At 45.2% G+C, this 13,860-nt stretch overlaps 1 protein-coding gene across 2 annotated transcripts in view; it reads right to left on the reverse strand.

Annotated features, from left to right (window-relative positions):
* PPP3CA (protein phosphatase 3 catalytic subunit alpha) overlaps positions 1 to 10,214 on the reverse strand; it is a 187,861-nt gene extending 177,647 nt beyond the window's left edge. For both annotated transcript variants that reach the window (XM_030491535.1, XM_030491536.1), the window contains exon 1: positions 9,527 to 10,214. In XM_030491535.1, coding sequence (XP_030347395.1) covers positions 9,527 to 9,584 — 58 coding nt within the window. In that variant the 5' untranslated portion in view covers positions 9,585 to 10,214. The remainder of the gene's footprint in view (positions 1 to 9,526) is intronic.
* Positions 10,215 to 13,860: the final 3,646 nt, after the last annotated feature.

Genomic DNA, 13,860 nt, shown 5'->3' on the forward strand with positions numbered 1-13,860 from the left:
CATAAAATCTCCACAGAACTTGGAACATACTATTTCATGTCATTTCTACAGATAATACAGGAGTATATGTTCCTCTCTAGACATGGGACTTTCCCTCTAAAATCATCCATATAGAGTTATAGACCAGAAAGAAGTCAGGAGTTCCTGGACTACCTTTTTTATTTCCCGGTTACCAAAGAAATAACGAATTTATTAAGAAAACTGGCATTCATTTTACCACATTCTCCCCTTCAGAACAGAAAAACATTTCCAGAGGAATTCCAAACACTTCAGAAAGACTAATCACACCTAATCATACACAGCATACACCCATTTTGATAGGAACCAATCTGGGAGTTGATACCAAGTAACAAACATAACCACAGCAAAAGAATGATAAAAATGAAGCATCCTTATCCAAGGAAAGCGATAAACAGTTGTTAAACATGTACATATAACCAAACACAGCAATGGAAAACATGGTAGAAGCGAAGCCTCTTTTTCTCGCATTGGGCCATTTATCTAGACTGGAAAGGATTTCTTTCCAAATGATGGTTACTTCTAAACATGAACAACTCAGGAACTTTATGTAGCCACACAATTACTGAGCTGTCACTATCAGCAAGTTAGAGAAAAAAATTAAAATCCTACAACCTACCTTCAAAGACACTCACAAAAGCTTAAATTAAAAATTAAAATCTAATCACACACTAAATGAGGCCAAAACCCTCTAGTTTGGATTCTCTTAATTAAGCCTATTGAACAATGCCCAGAGTGAGCGTTAAACACTGTCTGCAGCATCACATCTGCTTAAGCCATTATTAACACATGTTATTTTCACCATTTCAATCAGAAGTTCAAAGTGCACTTCCTTTCTTATGGCAACATTGTGCAGGCTTGATATTTTTGTATAATAAGCAAGCACCAGAGCCAACATTATAGTAGAATTTGCTCCATAGCAGCCTAGTTATACTTTTTTGCTCCATTCCATCAGTTCCACATTGTGTAACAGTCAGGACGATCCAAGGAAGTATTTTGGCTAACACAAATCTGATGCAATAAAATGCCTAAGCTGCATGCCGCTAGAAGATGGGATGGAGAAAAGAACATGATGTAGAATACTGGCATTGTTATACTAATACCCATCTCCATCAGTACGTGCTTAATCCCATTACTGCACTTCTCAATTGTGAAAGCCCTAGAATACATCAGGCTTCAATCATTTTATTATGCCTATCTGAAAGATGGAAAAATAGCTATTATATTAGAAAATTTAATGCAACCATATTTTATCATCTTTTTTTCTTTCTTTACCACCAAGATTTTGTACAATCTCTATGTCGACTAGGTTCTGCATCTTTTATGCTTAGAGTTTAAGGTGGGGATTTTGAAGTTCACTCATCTGTGGTGAACTTCAGGTTTTTTCCAAGTATTAACAACTTCACCAAATCTCACCTTGGGTTGCCAACTAACTTCTGTGTCTGGTTGCAAAGAGAATAAAGACTGAGTGCTTATACCACCTCTCTTCTCAAGTTAACCAAAACACACCACTGCCTATGCTAGCCCTCAGAGCTTTTTGCAAGCTACATGAGTTAAAACTAACAGGCACACTGTGAGGTTTCAACACTACCGCTAAGCAACCTGCAAGCAGCAGCTGAACTGCAAAATAGAGACATCCCTCTGTGACAAGTTGGGTAGAGCTTGAGGAGCACAATGACAGTGGAGCTATTCACTGAAAAGAAAGCGACAGAGTCAGCAGCTGACTAGAGAATTACAACAGAAGTCTTAGGAAGAGGCAGAATATACTTCCCCTATTCTCACATACTTCCCCAGGCACCTACAGATGCACCAGAGGAAAGACACAGTGTTCAGTGAATCTCGCGTTAGATACGCACACCCAAATCTCAACTACCAGGCAGCACTTAGGCTTGCTGGACATACAATGCAAAAAGTATGAGAGCAGTAAGTAGAAAAAAAAGCTTGCAGAAATGTAGGAAAGGAATAGACAGGAAAAGGAAAAGACATATTGAAACACAAGAGGGAGAAAGTATTAAATAAAACAACTCACCTAAAACAAAAGGAAGCTGCAACAGAAGTTCAGTACAGCACAGCTTTATTTTTAAGTAGAAAGGCGTTTGAGTGGTAGACAATCCTCAAACTAAATGTTTTCAAAAACCTGTATAAAGTACATCCCAAAAGAAAAGAATGCCATCTACATCATAAGCACATGCAACCTCGAGATACCCAGGAATTAACTTCTAATTGAAAACACCATTTTTGACCTCTGCTGCCTTTCTGCTCTGCTCCTTCCCCTCTCCAGCTCCAAATACACATGGTGTTAGTTGCAAATTAGTCGGAGATTGTGTTGGCACCATAATTCAGTCTCAAATAAGAAAGTCATGTTCTCCTTATAGTGTTGCCATACCAACGTTAACATGCCTAACCTCGCTTATAAATATAGACATCATAGTCAGTTTAAAACGCACGTAAGTGCCTGTCAAGGAGGTACTACTCTGGAGGTGTTATTTCAACAGTAGCAGCTTTCTGGTGGAGGAGTAAGCAGGGTAGGAATAAGTAGTTCATATTTTCATCTTCAAAAGAAAAATTTACCATCATAGCACTTATTGTGTCCCTGTTTCTCCACATGTGGTCTTCTATCTCTTCCTTCATTCAGTAATTAAAGAACAACAAGAATGTACCTGGGGTACAGCCTCCAGCAATAATACATCTGAATCTGCAACCTGAGTGGCAGATTGTGCAATGAGCCACACACTTAGGTGAACAAGGCTGCACACAGTTATAATGTTCAGAACTGGGATGATACTTTCCACCATTATTGAATGGCCATAAAATAATCTTTGCTGGAAGAAAGTCAAGGTAAATGACTGACTATCAGGACAGGAAGTGATTTAAGTGTTCGGCTGAAGAACCATTATACAATTGTAACTTGCATTCGACTCGTGAAACCACATACAAAAGAATGTAAGAAAGCACCTTTTCATGAAGATGATTTGAAGTGGCTTTTACTTCAGAAACTTGTGGCTTCTTTTATGGTACACTTGAGAAAAGTGTTAAGCAGTATCTTTGTACCTTAGAATACTCTTAAGGAAACACTTTTCTCCACATTCTTTGAAGCTATTAAGAGGGAACTACCCCCCACTACATGCTGCTTCAACGTTACTGGCAAGCCTTGGACAAATAAACATTCATATTTAAATGGAGTATGAAATTTAAATTACGGTCCTGCTTTTGTACTCTAAGTAGGAGCCACTTGGCAAAATAGAAGAAACTTTAAAAAGTTTGGAATACCCAGGCTCCAAGGTATTTATTTATTGACACTACCCAAGATGACTTTTGACATAAAATCCTTTCAGAAATACCAGACGGGAAGGAATGTGATGAGTTCCGCAAGTCATGGAACTACCAAAAGAAAAATTTAAAATATCAAGTTAAGTAATCAAAGGTAAATATATTTTGCATTCAATCTTCCTGCCACAACCTGCACAGAAAAGCAAGCATAACCATGCAACATCTATCATCTTTAAGTGGGATGCATTCAATGGAAGTAAATACCATTCAATTTAGGAATGGATAGCAGAGAGGAAACAACTGTTCGCTACAATATCCCCCTATGGAAAATTACCTCAACTGGCTTGTATTTTCCAATTAAGTTAAATGCTAGTAACATCCAGCATGAACTCCTCTTTCAAGTTACTCACCACCACCAGTGGTATCGAAAGCACCAGCCCTCTTGCTAGGCTCAGCCAAAAGGAACAGGTAACAGAAAATGGCTTTAGCCAATGTGGAATTCAGAAGTATACAAAAGGTTTCTCACACACAAACAAGGCAACTTTGTCCCTCGCCTCGTATCAGTCCTGCAACTCAGCACACTCAGCAAGCCATTCTCTCACTATAGCATGAGAAAAGCCTCCAACCTATGCAGTGCAGCTGTAACTACATAAGAAAGGTGTCCTTCAGCACATGCAAGACTTTTCCCCTAGGCCTATACAGCAAAAGACTCGTTTTGCTAAAGGGTTTATTTACAAAATTATCATCATGACTAAGAGGCTGAGTTCACAAATCAAAATAAATCACCAGCTTTATTACACAAGCATAACTGTCAAGCACTGCACTTTGGTTTTGTTTCAGTTTCTCATTACTGCATTCACAATCCTTTACAAGTGTTATACGCCCATCACACATATATACAGCTTTATGCAGTGTAAAACACACACAGGCTGCAATACTCAGGCAACACCCAGCTGACAGAATCCACTGGTCTTACAAGTATTAACTTAGCTGTGACCATGAGAGCGAAGTGATTACACAGAAGAAAATAACAAGCCAACCTCATTTTCTTTCTTAAGTAACCATAAAGCCTATGCAAGCATATTCAGTTGTTTTCTGTTCTCAGATGTATCTCATATAGTTTGCTTTATGATGGTATCAGGGGATCTGCAATTACAGAGTTACCAAAGCTAAGGTAGAGGAACACCCACCCCTTGAAATGAAGGTAGAAGTGGATGAAGGCGAGCAGATAATCCCCAGCTGTACTAGTGCCACCTTTCTGACATAGCTGAAGGTGGATTCTCTAATTAGTAACACTCCTTAAACCCAGATGCAGGCTTCCTCAGAGCATGTGAGTACATTCCTGAATAATACAAGGATAAATTCATTAAAAGAAAAATGGAGTCAGCTTTCCTGTGCCAATAGGAACAGCTACAAAGCAGCTCTTTCCTTTCCCCTCATGAGGATCAGGCAGATACCAAATCTTCAGCACCATCAGAAGAGGGGCAAATAACAGTTTACTATGATTATATAGCTATAAAGATCCAAGTAACACTAGTCCTTGTCATATATTTCCTGATATTCAAGTTTACACCAAAACATACACCGAATTCACCAATGCTACTGACATTCAGGTCATCACACAATTACTCAAAAAACCACTGAAGGGCAGCCCAGCACTTGCAGGATACATCTATGCTGGGAAAACTGCTCTTGATTCACAGAGACAGAGGCAGGCTGCTGCGAAACACTGATGCTGGACTCCAGCCTGCAGCACAAGCCTTTGGCAAGTACAGACAAGCCTCCCGGGACTAATGGAAACTCTAAACTTCACTGCTAATTTCCATTATTGACAGCAATTTCACCTTTCACGAATCTGAAATTAACACTGATGTCTAACATATTGATCACGAGCTGGCATTCATATTATGTTACAAAAGACCAACAACCTGAACATTAGAAGACCACTAACAATGACATGGTTTGAAACTCAGAGACAGCAGAGATGGTGTCCAGGTTTTTGGGGTGTTGTCAATTGTTGATATAACTGTGTACACCTCCACACACAACGCACAGGAGGAAAGGAGACTGCCAACATCAAGGTTCACAAGCTGCTGCAGCAGCCCATCTAAACAGCTGAGATGGGAGGATTTCATTAAAACACCACTTTCCTTCAAAGAAAAATAATAAAAAAACCCCACACAACAGCAAAGCACTCAGAAGCACATAACCATCTGACCTGCCCAGAGAATTAAAACAATCTTTGTACCTAGCTAACAGCAAGATTTCCAAGAAATCCTGACTTTACTTCTTTGTATGACTGCTCCAGTCCACTTTCTAAGTTTTATTTAGGTTTACTCTGCTCTAGAACAGTACTTCTAGAAGGCAGTAATGCAACACTGAATATTTTGAGGAGGTCAAGTAACATGATACACAGCTTCTCTCTCCAGGTCTGTGGGGTTCAAATCTTGCTAATGTCAGTAGTGACCAAAAGCTGTTGACATCAGACAGCTGTTATGTGACCCATGAGGAATGAGCAAGTATCCTTAGTCCAGTTTTTCCTGGACAGGTATTTCTACCTTCCCAACAAAAACCAAGCCCACATTCAGGCTGGCAAGTCTCGGAAATTAGAAGCAGCATGGATAAGGAGTAGCCTCCTCAGTCCTGAAGGAGAACAGGAACTTAAAGACTGCTCTGTCCAGGTGAAGGCTGCATCATACCTCTAACAAAAAAAGCAGGAAATTTTAACTCATAAGTAAATCAAGCCAGTATTTGCTGCAATGGTACATTGTCCTGAGCCTTGATCCTGCAAGCTTCTGAATGTACCTGAATGTACTGGTTACGGTATTTGCAGTCAACAGACCAAAGTGTTGCTCCTCTACAGGACCACAAAATCCAGAGGGTAAAGGTGAATTGTCTAATTTGCATCATAACATACGTACCATTTTAAGGAGGCCACAAATCAAAAATGTACTTCTCAAACTGTCTCTGCATCCTCTGGGTTCACATACTTTTCCTTTAGTTCAACAGAACATAGCTTTGTCAACTTTAGCAAGAGCTAATCTGCTTGTGAAAACTTAACATTACACACAGACTTGAATTTCTTCTTTACATTGCTCTTTGCACAACAGTGTCAGATCCAAAAACTTCACTCCAGCTGACAAATGTAGTTGTGCACAGGCTGCATGACAAAGGTGGGAGAACACCAGGACCTTACAAGCATTAGGTGCTCCTAAGCCTTTTTCCCCTATCTCCCAAAAGCATGTTTTATTTTTGATTCCAATCAGTTTAAGCACAGTTCAGAGAATTCAACAAGCAAAGCAAAACAACTGTGAGATGAAGTCCTCGCCTATGGAAACAGCCCACTTCCCAGTACACTGGAATGTTCTTTAAGCATGAGAAGACAATTAAAGTAAGCCCTCAGCAAACCCCAAAGAGGCAGCTCTGAGCCACAAGCAATCTGCATGAAGCTGCTGGAACCGTAACCTCCCCAAACCCACCCCACCATTACGTAACGGTGCTGAGCCAGGATTTTCACCAGCCAGCCCACAACTGTTGTTAGGAGACATCTGTCATGCACCAGCAAACTGAAAGGGTTCTGTAAAAAATGCCAACCAAACACAATAAAAAGAAGCAAAAAAAAAAAAAAAAAAACCACAAACTTCACCACAAAACAGAAGAGAAAGTTTAATCCAGAGCCTATATCCATATGCTAGAAACAATTCCTTTCCAAGAAAGGTTTTGTATGACATTCTAACTTCAAATAATACAAGGTTGTTTTCACAGGTTATATCTGACCAACATCAGAGTATCTGCTTTTCCTCTCTAAAATACCAAGGCTCTCCAACTCCTTGGATACGTGCTTACACAGTGCCCTGTTATTTTTTTTATTATTCCTTATTCATTTAACATTGCAAGCCCACTTGGTTATTCATCTCAAGAAGGTACAAATCACGTCCTATAGGAAAGGAACAACAAAGTAATCTTCTCCTATCTCTATTATTATTACCACCATTTGTTTTCTTACTCAATCTCCTTAGCCTATACTAAGGCAGTGTGAAGAGCCTATGATATAGCAAAGAATAAGCCTACTAAAAATCAGTTTACTGTGTCCTACTCTCTTCAGATACTATTTTAAGACCTTAAAAGGGTTTTAATATTTAATAAAGGACTGAACCAGTTAAACAAATCTTTAGGTCTCCAGTGAAACACTGACCTTATGAGACAAGTTAGCAAGGGGAAGAAGGGGGACACCTAAGCAGCAAGTATGTTCCATTCTTTTTGTTCAATTCTTTAAGTCAGTTTAACAAAGTTGACTTCTGGTTTAGTTGCATTACAAAAATACCTAACTACACAGACCGCTCAGTTTTCTTAGAAATAGTGCTTTTAGATGTTTGATACCTTACATGTGTAAAAAAAAAAGGAAGAAAAAAGCAAAGAGCAATTACTGACAAAACACATTAAGATACGTTGAAGCTGTTGAGGGTTTTGTAAATATTAGAGATAATTCCTATTGATGACAAATATCGACTTAAGCCAAAGTTCTGCCACTGCAGGCACAAGACATTTGCTCATGTGTTAGGACCAAGGCAGGTTTAAAAAAAAAAGAAACCAAAGAGTTAGGCATCCCACAATCATGAAGAGGTCTTCCCAATACGATGGTCATTTGTTTCTACAGAAGATAAGCATCAGCTAAACATAGCTGCTTCAGGCTTCCAAAGCCTACTCTTAGTGTGATATAACAGACCAAGTACTTAAACAAGCAGTAAATATTCCAGGTATTAGAAGGCAAAGGTGACTTCCCAAGTCACTTTTAAAAAATTATTGTAATTACGTTTGTCACATCATCTGAAGATCTACAATTTCAATGGGGGGGGAAGGGGGAGAAAGGGGGCAGGGAATTAAGTAAGAAGAGAAAAGGCATAAGGACATAAGTGTACATACAAATAAAAAAATATAAATAATAGGTCTTTCCGAATAATATTTACATAGAGTGTTTAGTTTTGGTGCACACTCATGTAAATACACAAGTGTATGTACTCAAGGCCATTTCGATTTCCAGCCTCCTGGGTTCTGGAAGGTTGCATACTGCATCTAGGATTTATGCTTTCCACCATAACACCCTGCACTGGTATATGGGTTATAACCTAACTGGATGAAATATGCTGTATCCAAGTGTATCCAGCTATGTAGCCAGGGTAGAAGGGGATAAAAAAGGGGTGGGGGGTGGGGAACAACAAATCACTAAATACTCGGGCACTTCAGACACACGGAGAAATGCACATGTGCAATTTAAATCAGGCACTACCTCAGTAACTAAGCCCTTGGTCTGCACTGCAGGGCACAATGTGTTGTTAATCCAAACTGTAATTTGTTTATATGGCCGAGGCTCGCTGCACACGCATACCTTCGAAACCCAGCAAACACCACGGAGCCGATACGTGCCCCGCACCCCACGCAGATCCGCACGCACACGCGGGTGCACGGCCACGGTCCGCCTGCCGGATAACTTCACATCCACGCAGGCCGGGCCGTCAGAGGGAGACGGCGATGGAGGAGGAGGAGGAGGAAGCAGCCTCCGCCGCCTCCCACAGCGCCCACGGCACCCCCCGCCCGGCATCCCCGCCTTGGGTGCCACAGGGGGGACCCTGCAAGGAACGAGGGGAGAGTGGGGAGGGGGAGGTCGTGCAGCCGGTCCCCCTGCACTGGGAGGCTGTGGGGAGAGCGGAGCCCCGGCTGTCGGTGCGGGGAGGTTTCCAGGCATCTTTGGTGCATGCGGGGAGCCGAGCGGCAGTGACAAGCGGCGGCGCAGCCTGCGGGGGGGGCTCCGGGGAGCGCAGTCCGGAGGAGGAGGAAGAAGGGGGGATGCCCAGAGGAGCAGGCGGGCTGGGGGTGGGGGCCGAGCCCTGCCCCCTTCTCCCCCAGGCGCTGGGGCGGGTGAGGAAGCTGGGGCTCCCCCTCTCTCTCACGCCAGCCCTGTGCAGCGCCTTCAAGGCGGAGAGGGGGAGGCGGCGGGGGGAAGAAGGGGGGGAAATGCTGCAATGTAGCGCCGGGCGGGCAGGCGAGGGAAGCCGCAAACCCTCCACCGGGGCCCGGCGCAAGCCCCCGGGCCGAGCCCACCGCTCCCAGCGGTCGTGCCGCCGGCAGCCCCGCGGTGCCCGCCCCGGGCGGGGAAGGGAAGGGAGAGCGCGGACGCGACCCCAGCCGGGGGCACGGCGGGACGACCCGGCCGAAAGGGCGGCGGGAGCGCAGCACTCACCTTTCACCACCCTGTCCGTCGTCGATAACTTGGGATCAACGGCCTTATGCTCCGACATGTCCGACGGCCGGGGAGGCGGCGGGGCTCTCCCCCCTCGGGCAGGGCAGGCGCGGGCTCAGGCGGCGGCCGCCGCTGCGGTCAGGGCTCCGGCTCCTCCGCTGCGGCCGAAGTTGCCGCGTCCCGCCGCCGCTCGCTGGCTCGGCTCGGCTGGGCTCTGCCGCGCGGTGCCTTCCTCCTTCGTCTTCCTCCACCCCCGTCCTCCTCCTCCTCCTCCTCCAGTTAATTATTGCTCGCTTTCAATCACGCCTCTGGGCTCTTTAGAACGGCTCGCTCTTCCCCCCCCCCCGCCAAAAGACCCCGGCGACAACACCCGCGGCGGGCGGCTGTCAGGCAGCGCCGGCAGGAAAAGCCGCGAGTGGACGCGGGCAGCAGGAACAGCCAGGTTGCACACGCAGCGGCCAGCCCTGCGCTTGCTTCCTTCCTCCGCGGCGCGCCGCCGGCTGCTCCGGCTCCTCCCGCCGCCGCCCTGGACGGGGATGGGGATCCGGATCCGTCCCTTCCCCCCGCCCCCCGCGGGGTCTCTCCCCTCGCTGGCACCGACACCGGCCGCGGCCCCGCGGCGCTGCACACGCTCCGCGGCACAGCCCCCCTCACCCCGCCGCGCCGCGCCGCCCGGCCCCGCCCTCCCGGCTCCCGATCCCCCGCGCCGCCATTGGCTGCCGCCGCGCTGCCAATCACTGTCAGGTAGCCCCGCCCATGCCGCGCCGCCGCACCGCCCAGGTGCACCACGGACGCCCACCCGCGCCGTGGGGGCCGGCGGGGCCGCAGCGCGGTGCGTTGCGCACCTGTGCCCCGCGGGGCCGCGGACGTACCGCGGGGTCGAAAGCGGAGCGCGGGAACCCGCGTATGGCCGCGGGGGCGGCCGCTACTTGTCACTCACGGTGGCCGGGGAACCGCGCCCGGTGGCCGCGCCTGCGTGGCGGGCCGGGCCGGGCCGGGCCGCGCTGGGGCGGGGGGCGCGGGCAGCCGCCGAGCGCCGGCGGGTCCAGCCGCCTGCCCCCAGGGGTGCCTGCCGTGATGTGCGGAGTCCCCGGCGCGGCACAGGCACTGCACAGCCGGGAAACTGCTTAAAGAACATCCTTCGGTCTGGGGGATTGCTGAGAGAGCCCCCGGTAAAAGAGTCTCCGTTACGGATAAAGGAAGAATACATCCCTCTCTCGTAACTGCGTATCCTGCCTGGTGCACCTGGCTCAGGTCAGGTTGCACAGGCTGCAGCGCTGGGCCATGCTGCTGCGGCCCGACCAGCACCATGTCGCCTCAAACTGTTCACCAAGGACAACCGTGATAGTCAAACGTGGGGTCTAAAGTGTTTGTTGCCCCCAGTTGGAAGGTGACAACTCTTACTTTATGTTTCTTTGGGGACTGGGAAGTAGTGTACGTCTGTGACTGTGTCCCCCATCCTTTCAAACAACATAAATATTTTTTACGTGTTTATACATGTAGTTGTTCAGGAGGAGCTATTCTTGACTAATTTCATGACTAATTTCCAGAATAAGGCTGAGCTGCTCCAGTTTACTTTAACACTGTGATTTTTAATTAAAGAGGAAAATAGGGCACACCTATTCTGGAAGAGGGATGTTTACAGAGTTGTTGTTGAACAACTTTTGTGTAGATGAGCCAAGAATCAACAGACACCTAACCTGGCTTCCCACTTCCCTCCAGGGTGATGCACAAGTTGCATGCTTAGCAGAAAGCCACAAAGAAAATACGATGGCAATTATGACACATATCTCTGCTTTGATATCCCTGACATTTTTAGGGGACATTTTGTTGGCTGTCCTTGTGGCATTTTCACTGAACATGGGAAGACATTGTACGCGCCTGACATTCAGCACAGCAGCATGGGTTCTCAGCATGTTCCCACAACCGTGGTGAGCTCCATGTGGTGTGACCATCCTTTTGTCCCACAAGCATGAGCTAGCCGGGTAACAAAGTTCCCATTTGAGATCCCTATTGCAATGGGAACACAAGAATATGAAACAGAGCCAGTGTTCCAGCAAGGGTATTTTATATATGCCCAAACAAATCCTGAAGGCTCCCCATATGTTGGGCATACTTCATGAAGCATGAAGTGCACGGCAGAATCTGAACAGGAAAACCTCTACATCGTCATGCCCACTGCCGGGAAGCTCTGCTTAGCGGCAGTTGGTGCTTGGGCACAGAAGGAGAAGCAGCATGTTAGGAATGCAGTATGGCCAGTACATTCAGGTATTGCCTACACCTTGTGGGCCACAACTTCTTGAGACGCAGAGGACCAGTTTGGATCCGTTCTTCTGTGACTGCAGGCTGTTTGCATGAGTCATCTGGATTTTTCTTGATAGCTTGCAATAACAGAGACGCCGGGTCTCTCCAGCTTACACTCACTCCCCCATTAGTCACAGGACAAGACTTCAGCTCTGACTTTTTAATAAGAAAGTATAATTATTGTTGCTGTTACATAAGGACATTCAGGTGTCACAAGTCCAGCATGCCTGTATTAATTTTGAAAGCTATCTAGGACTTCTTTCTTTTAACAGTTTTCCTTTGCTTCTAAGTTTTCTATTATAATATGCCACCAAGGCTAGGTAAAGTTCTTTCATTTTATCTTGTGGAGGGTCTTGATTACGCACCTGTTGGAACGTATTTAGTCTTCCTTTCCAAGGTAGAATCCCCATTTCAGGTAATTTCTTCTGTAGGAGTTTTCAGATTAGCTTTCATAAGACAAAGGTGAGTACCACTGCTAAATACCACACATCATGCTGCTTCTGTAAGGTATGATACGCCAAGATTCACATCACAGGTATAAGATCTCAGGACTCCTCTGTCATGGTGTGGTGCAAACTTAAACCCATGACTTGTTTCAGGAGCGTTTGCAAAATCCTTACCCCTGCTGTCAGGAAAGGAAGGGAACAGAGAGAAATCACCAAACACCATCTTTGTTCTCTCATAATGATAACAGCCTTGGAAAATCCTGTATTTCTGGTCTATGCTAGTAGTAATGGTTGGATAACTATTCCTTATGACTTAAATCTGTCCGTTTCCCTCAGCTACACAGGTGGTCCCTCAACTTTTTCTCACAAAGACCTCCTTTACCATAGAGGGATTTCTTTTTCATGGGATCTGAGTCCTATTCGATTCCTTTTTTCTTATTTGCCAGTAGGAGGAGAACATGAAGATCACATCTTTGAATGGGAAGAACACAGTGCATGGATTCTTGGAAAATTCTAACACACTTGACCTCTTGCATCACTGATCCCTTATAACATCATTAGTCATTTCATCCCCTAGCAGAATAGAAGCCCAGCATGATACGTTCTGATCTTCTGAAGAGCAGTCAGTTCTGATCACACATTTTGGAGACAAGGTCTGTGAGAGCTGGGGGAGAGAGCATTTTTTCCAAGTCCAAAATAAGTCAGTCCCCACCTCTTTGCCTCAGATGAGCTTTTCTTTTCCATTTTAGCTGAGACATGACAATTCTTGTAAGCACACAGCAGCTCCAGAAAGCAGCAGCATCCGGCTGGAGTGGAAGGAGGAATAAATGCCCATACAATGAGAAGGCAGTCATTTTAAGCCAGAGTCTCATAAAGAACTACAGACTAACAGATTCCAAACTTTGTCGCAGGTCCCATGAAAAATCAGCAATCAAGTTCCTTGGACTTTATTTCAGCAACAAGATGAAGATTATCTTCTAGAAATGTAACCATGCGTTTGCACACTGATTCAACCAATTAAGATACTATTTTAAAGTATTGATTGTAAGAAATAGCATTTAAAATTTTAATCATTATTATTAGAGAAAAACTGTTCTAGCTACAGGGAGTCTGTTCTTCACGCATTAGCTTTTAGCCCCTGGAAGTTCTGGCTTCACATGTAATAAATGTAAGTTTGACAGTATCTTGGAAGTAAAGAGGAGTTAGAGAGTGCTCTTGAGTATTATGATGGCTGCATGGAAAATATGTGCAACGAGGTTAGACTGGATATTGATGCTGCCTTAACTGATTATTTTCCTGATTTTTCTTTTAAGGGAGATCTGTAATTGTTTCAGTTTACTACCCTTCAATATAAAAATTAATGGGGATTCTTAACACCCGTGTATCTAACTTTACTGCCTAGGCCATAGTCTCTATAACATAGTTATCTACAAGACTAAAACCACTATGTACTAATCTATGTTGACAGCGTGTCTTCAGGAGATGTTCCATAAAGGAATCAATGTTCTGTTACTGCCCACACTCACAACGCTGACTACAAGCACCTAAAACTTCCAAAATAACTACGTTCGTCTACCTCTGACC

This window comes from Strigops habroptila, chromosome 7 (genome assembly GCF_004027225.2).
Source record: "Strigops habroptila isolate Jane chromosome 7, bStrHab1.2.pri, whole genome shotgun sequence".
Classification (NCBI taxonomy): Eukaryota; Metazoa; Chordata; class Aves; order Psittaciformes; family Psittacidae; genus Strigops; species Strigops habroptila.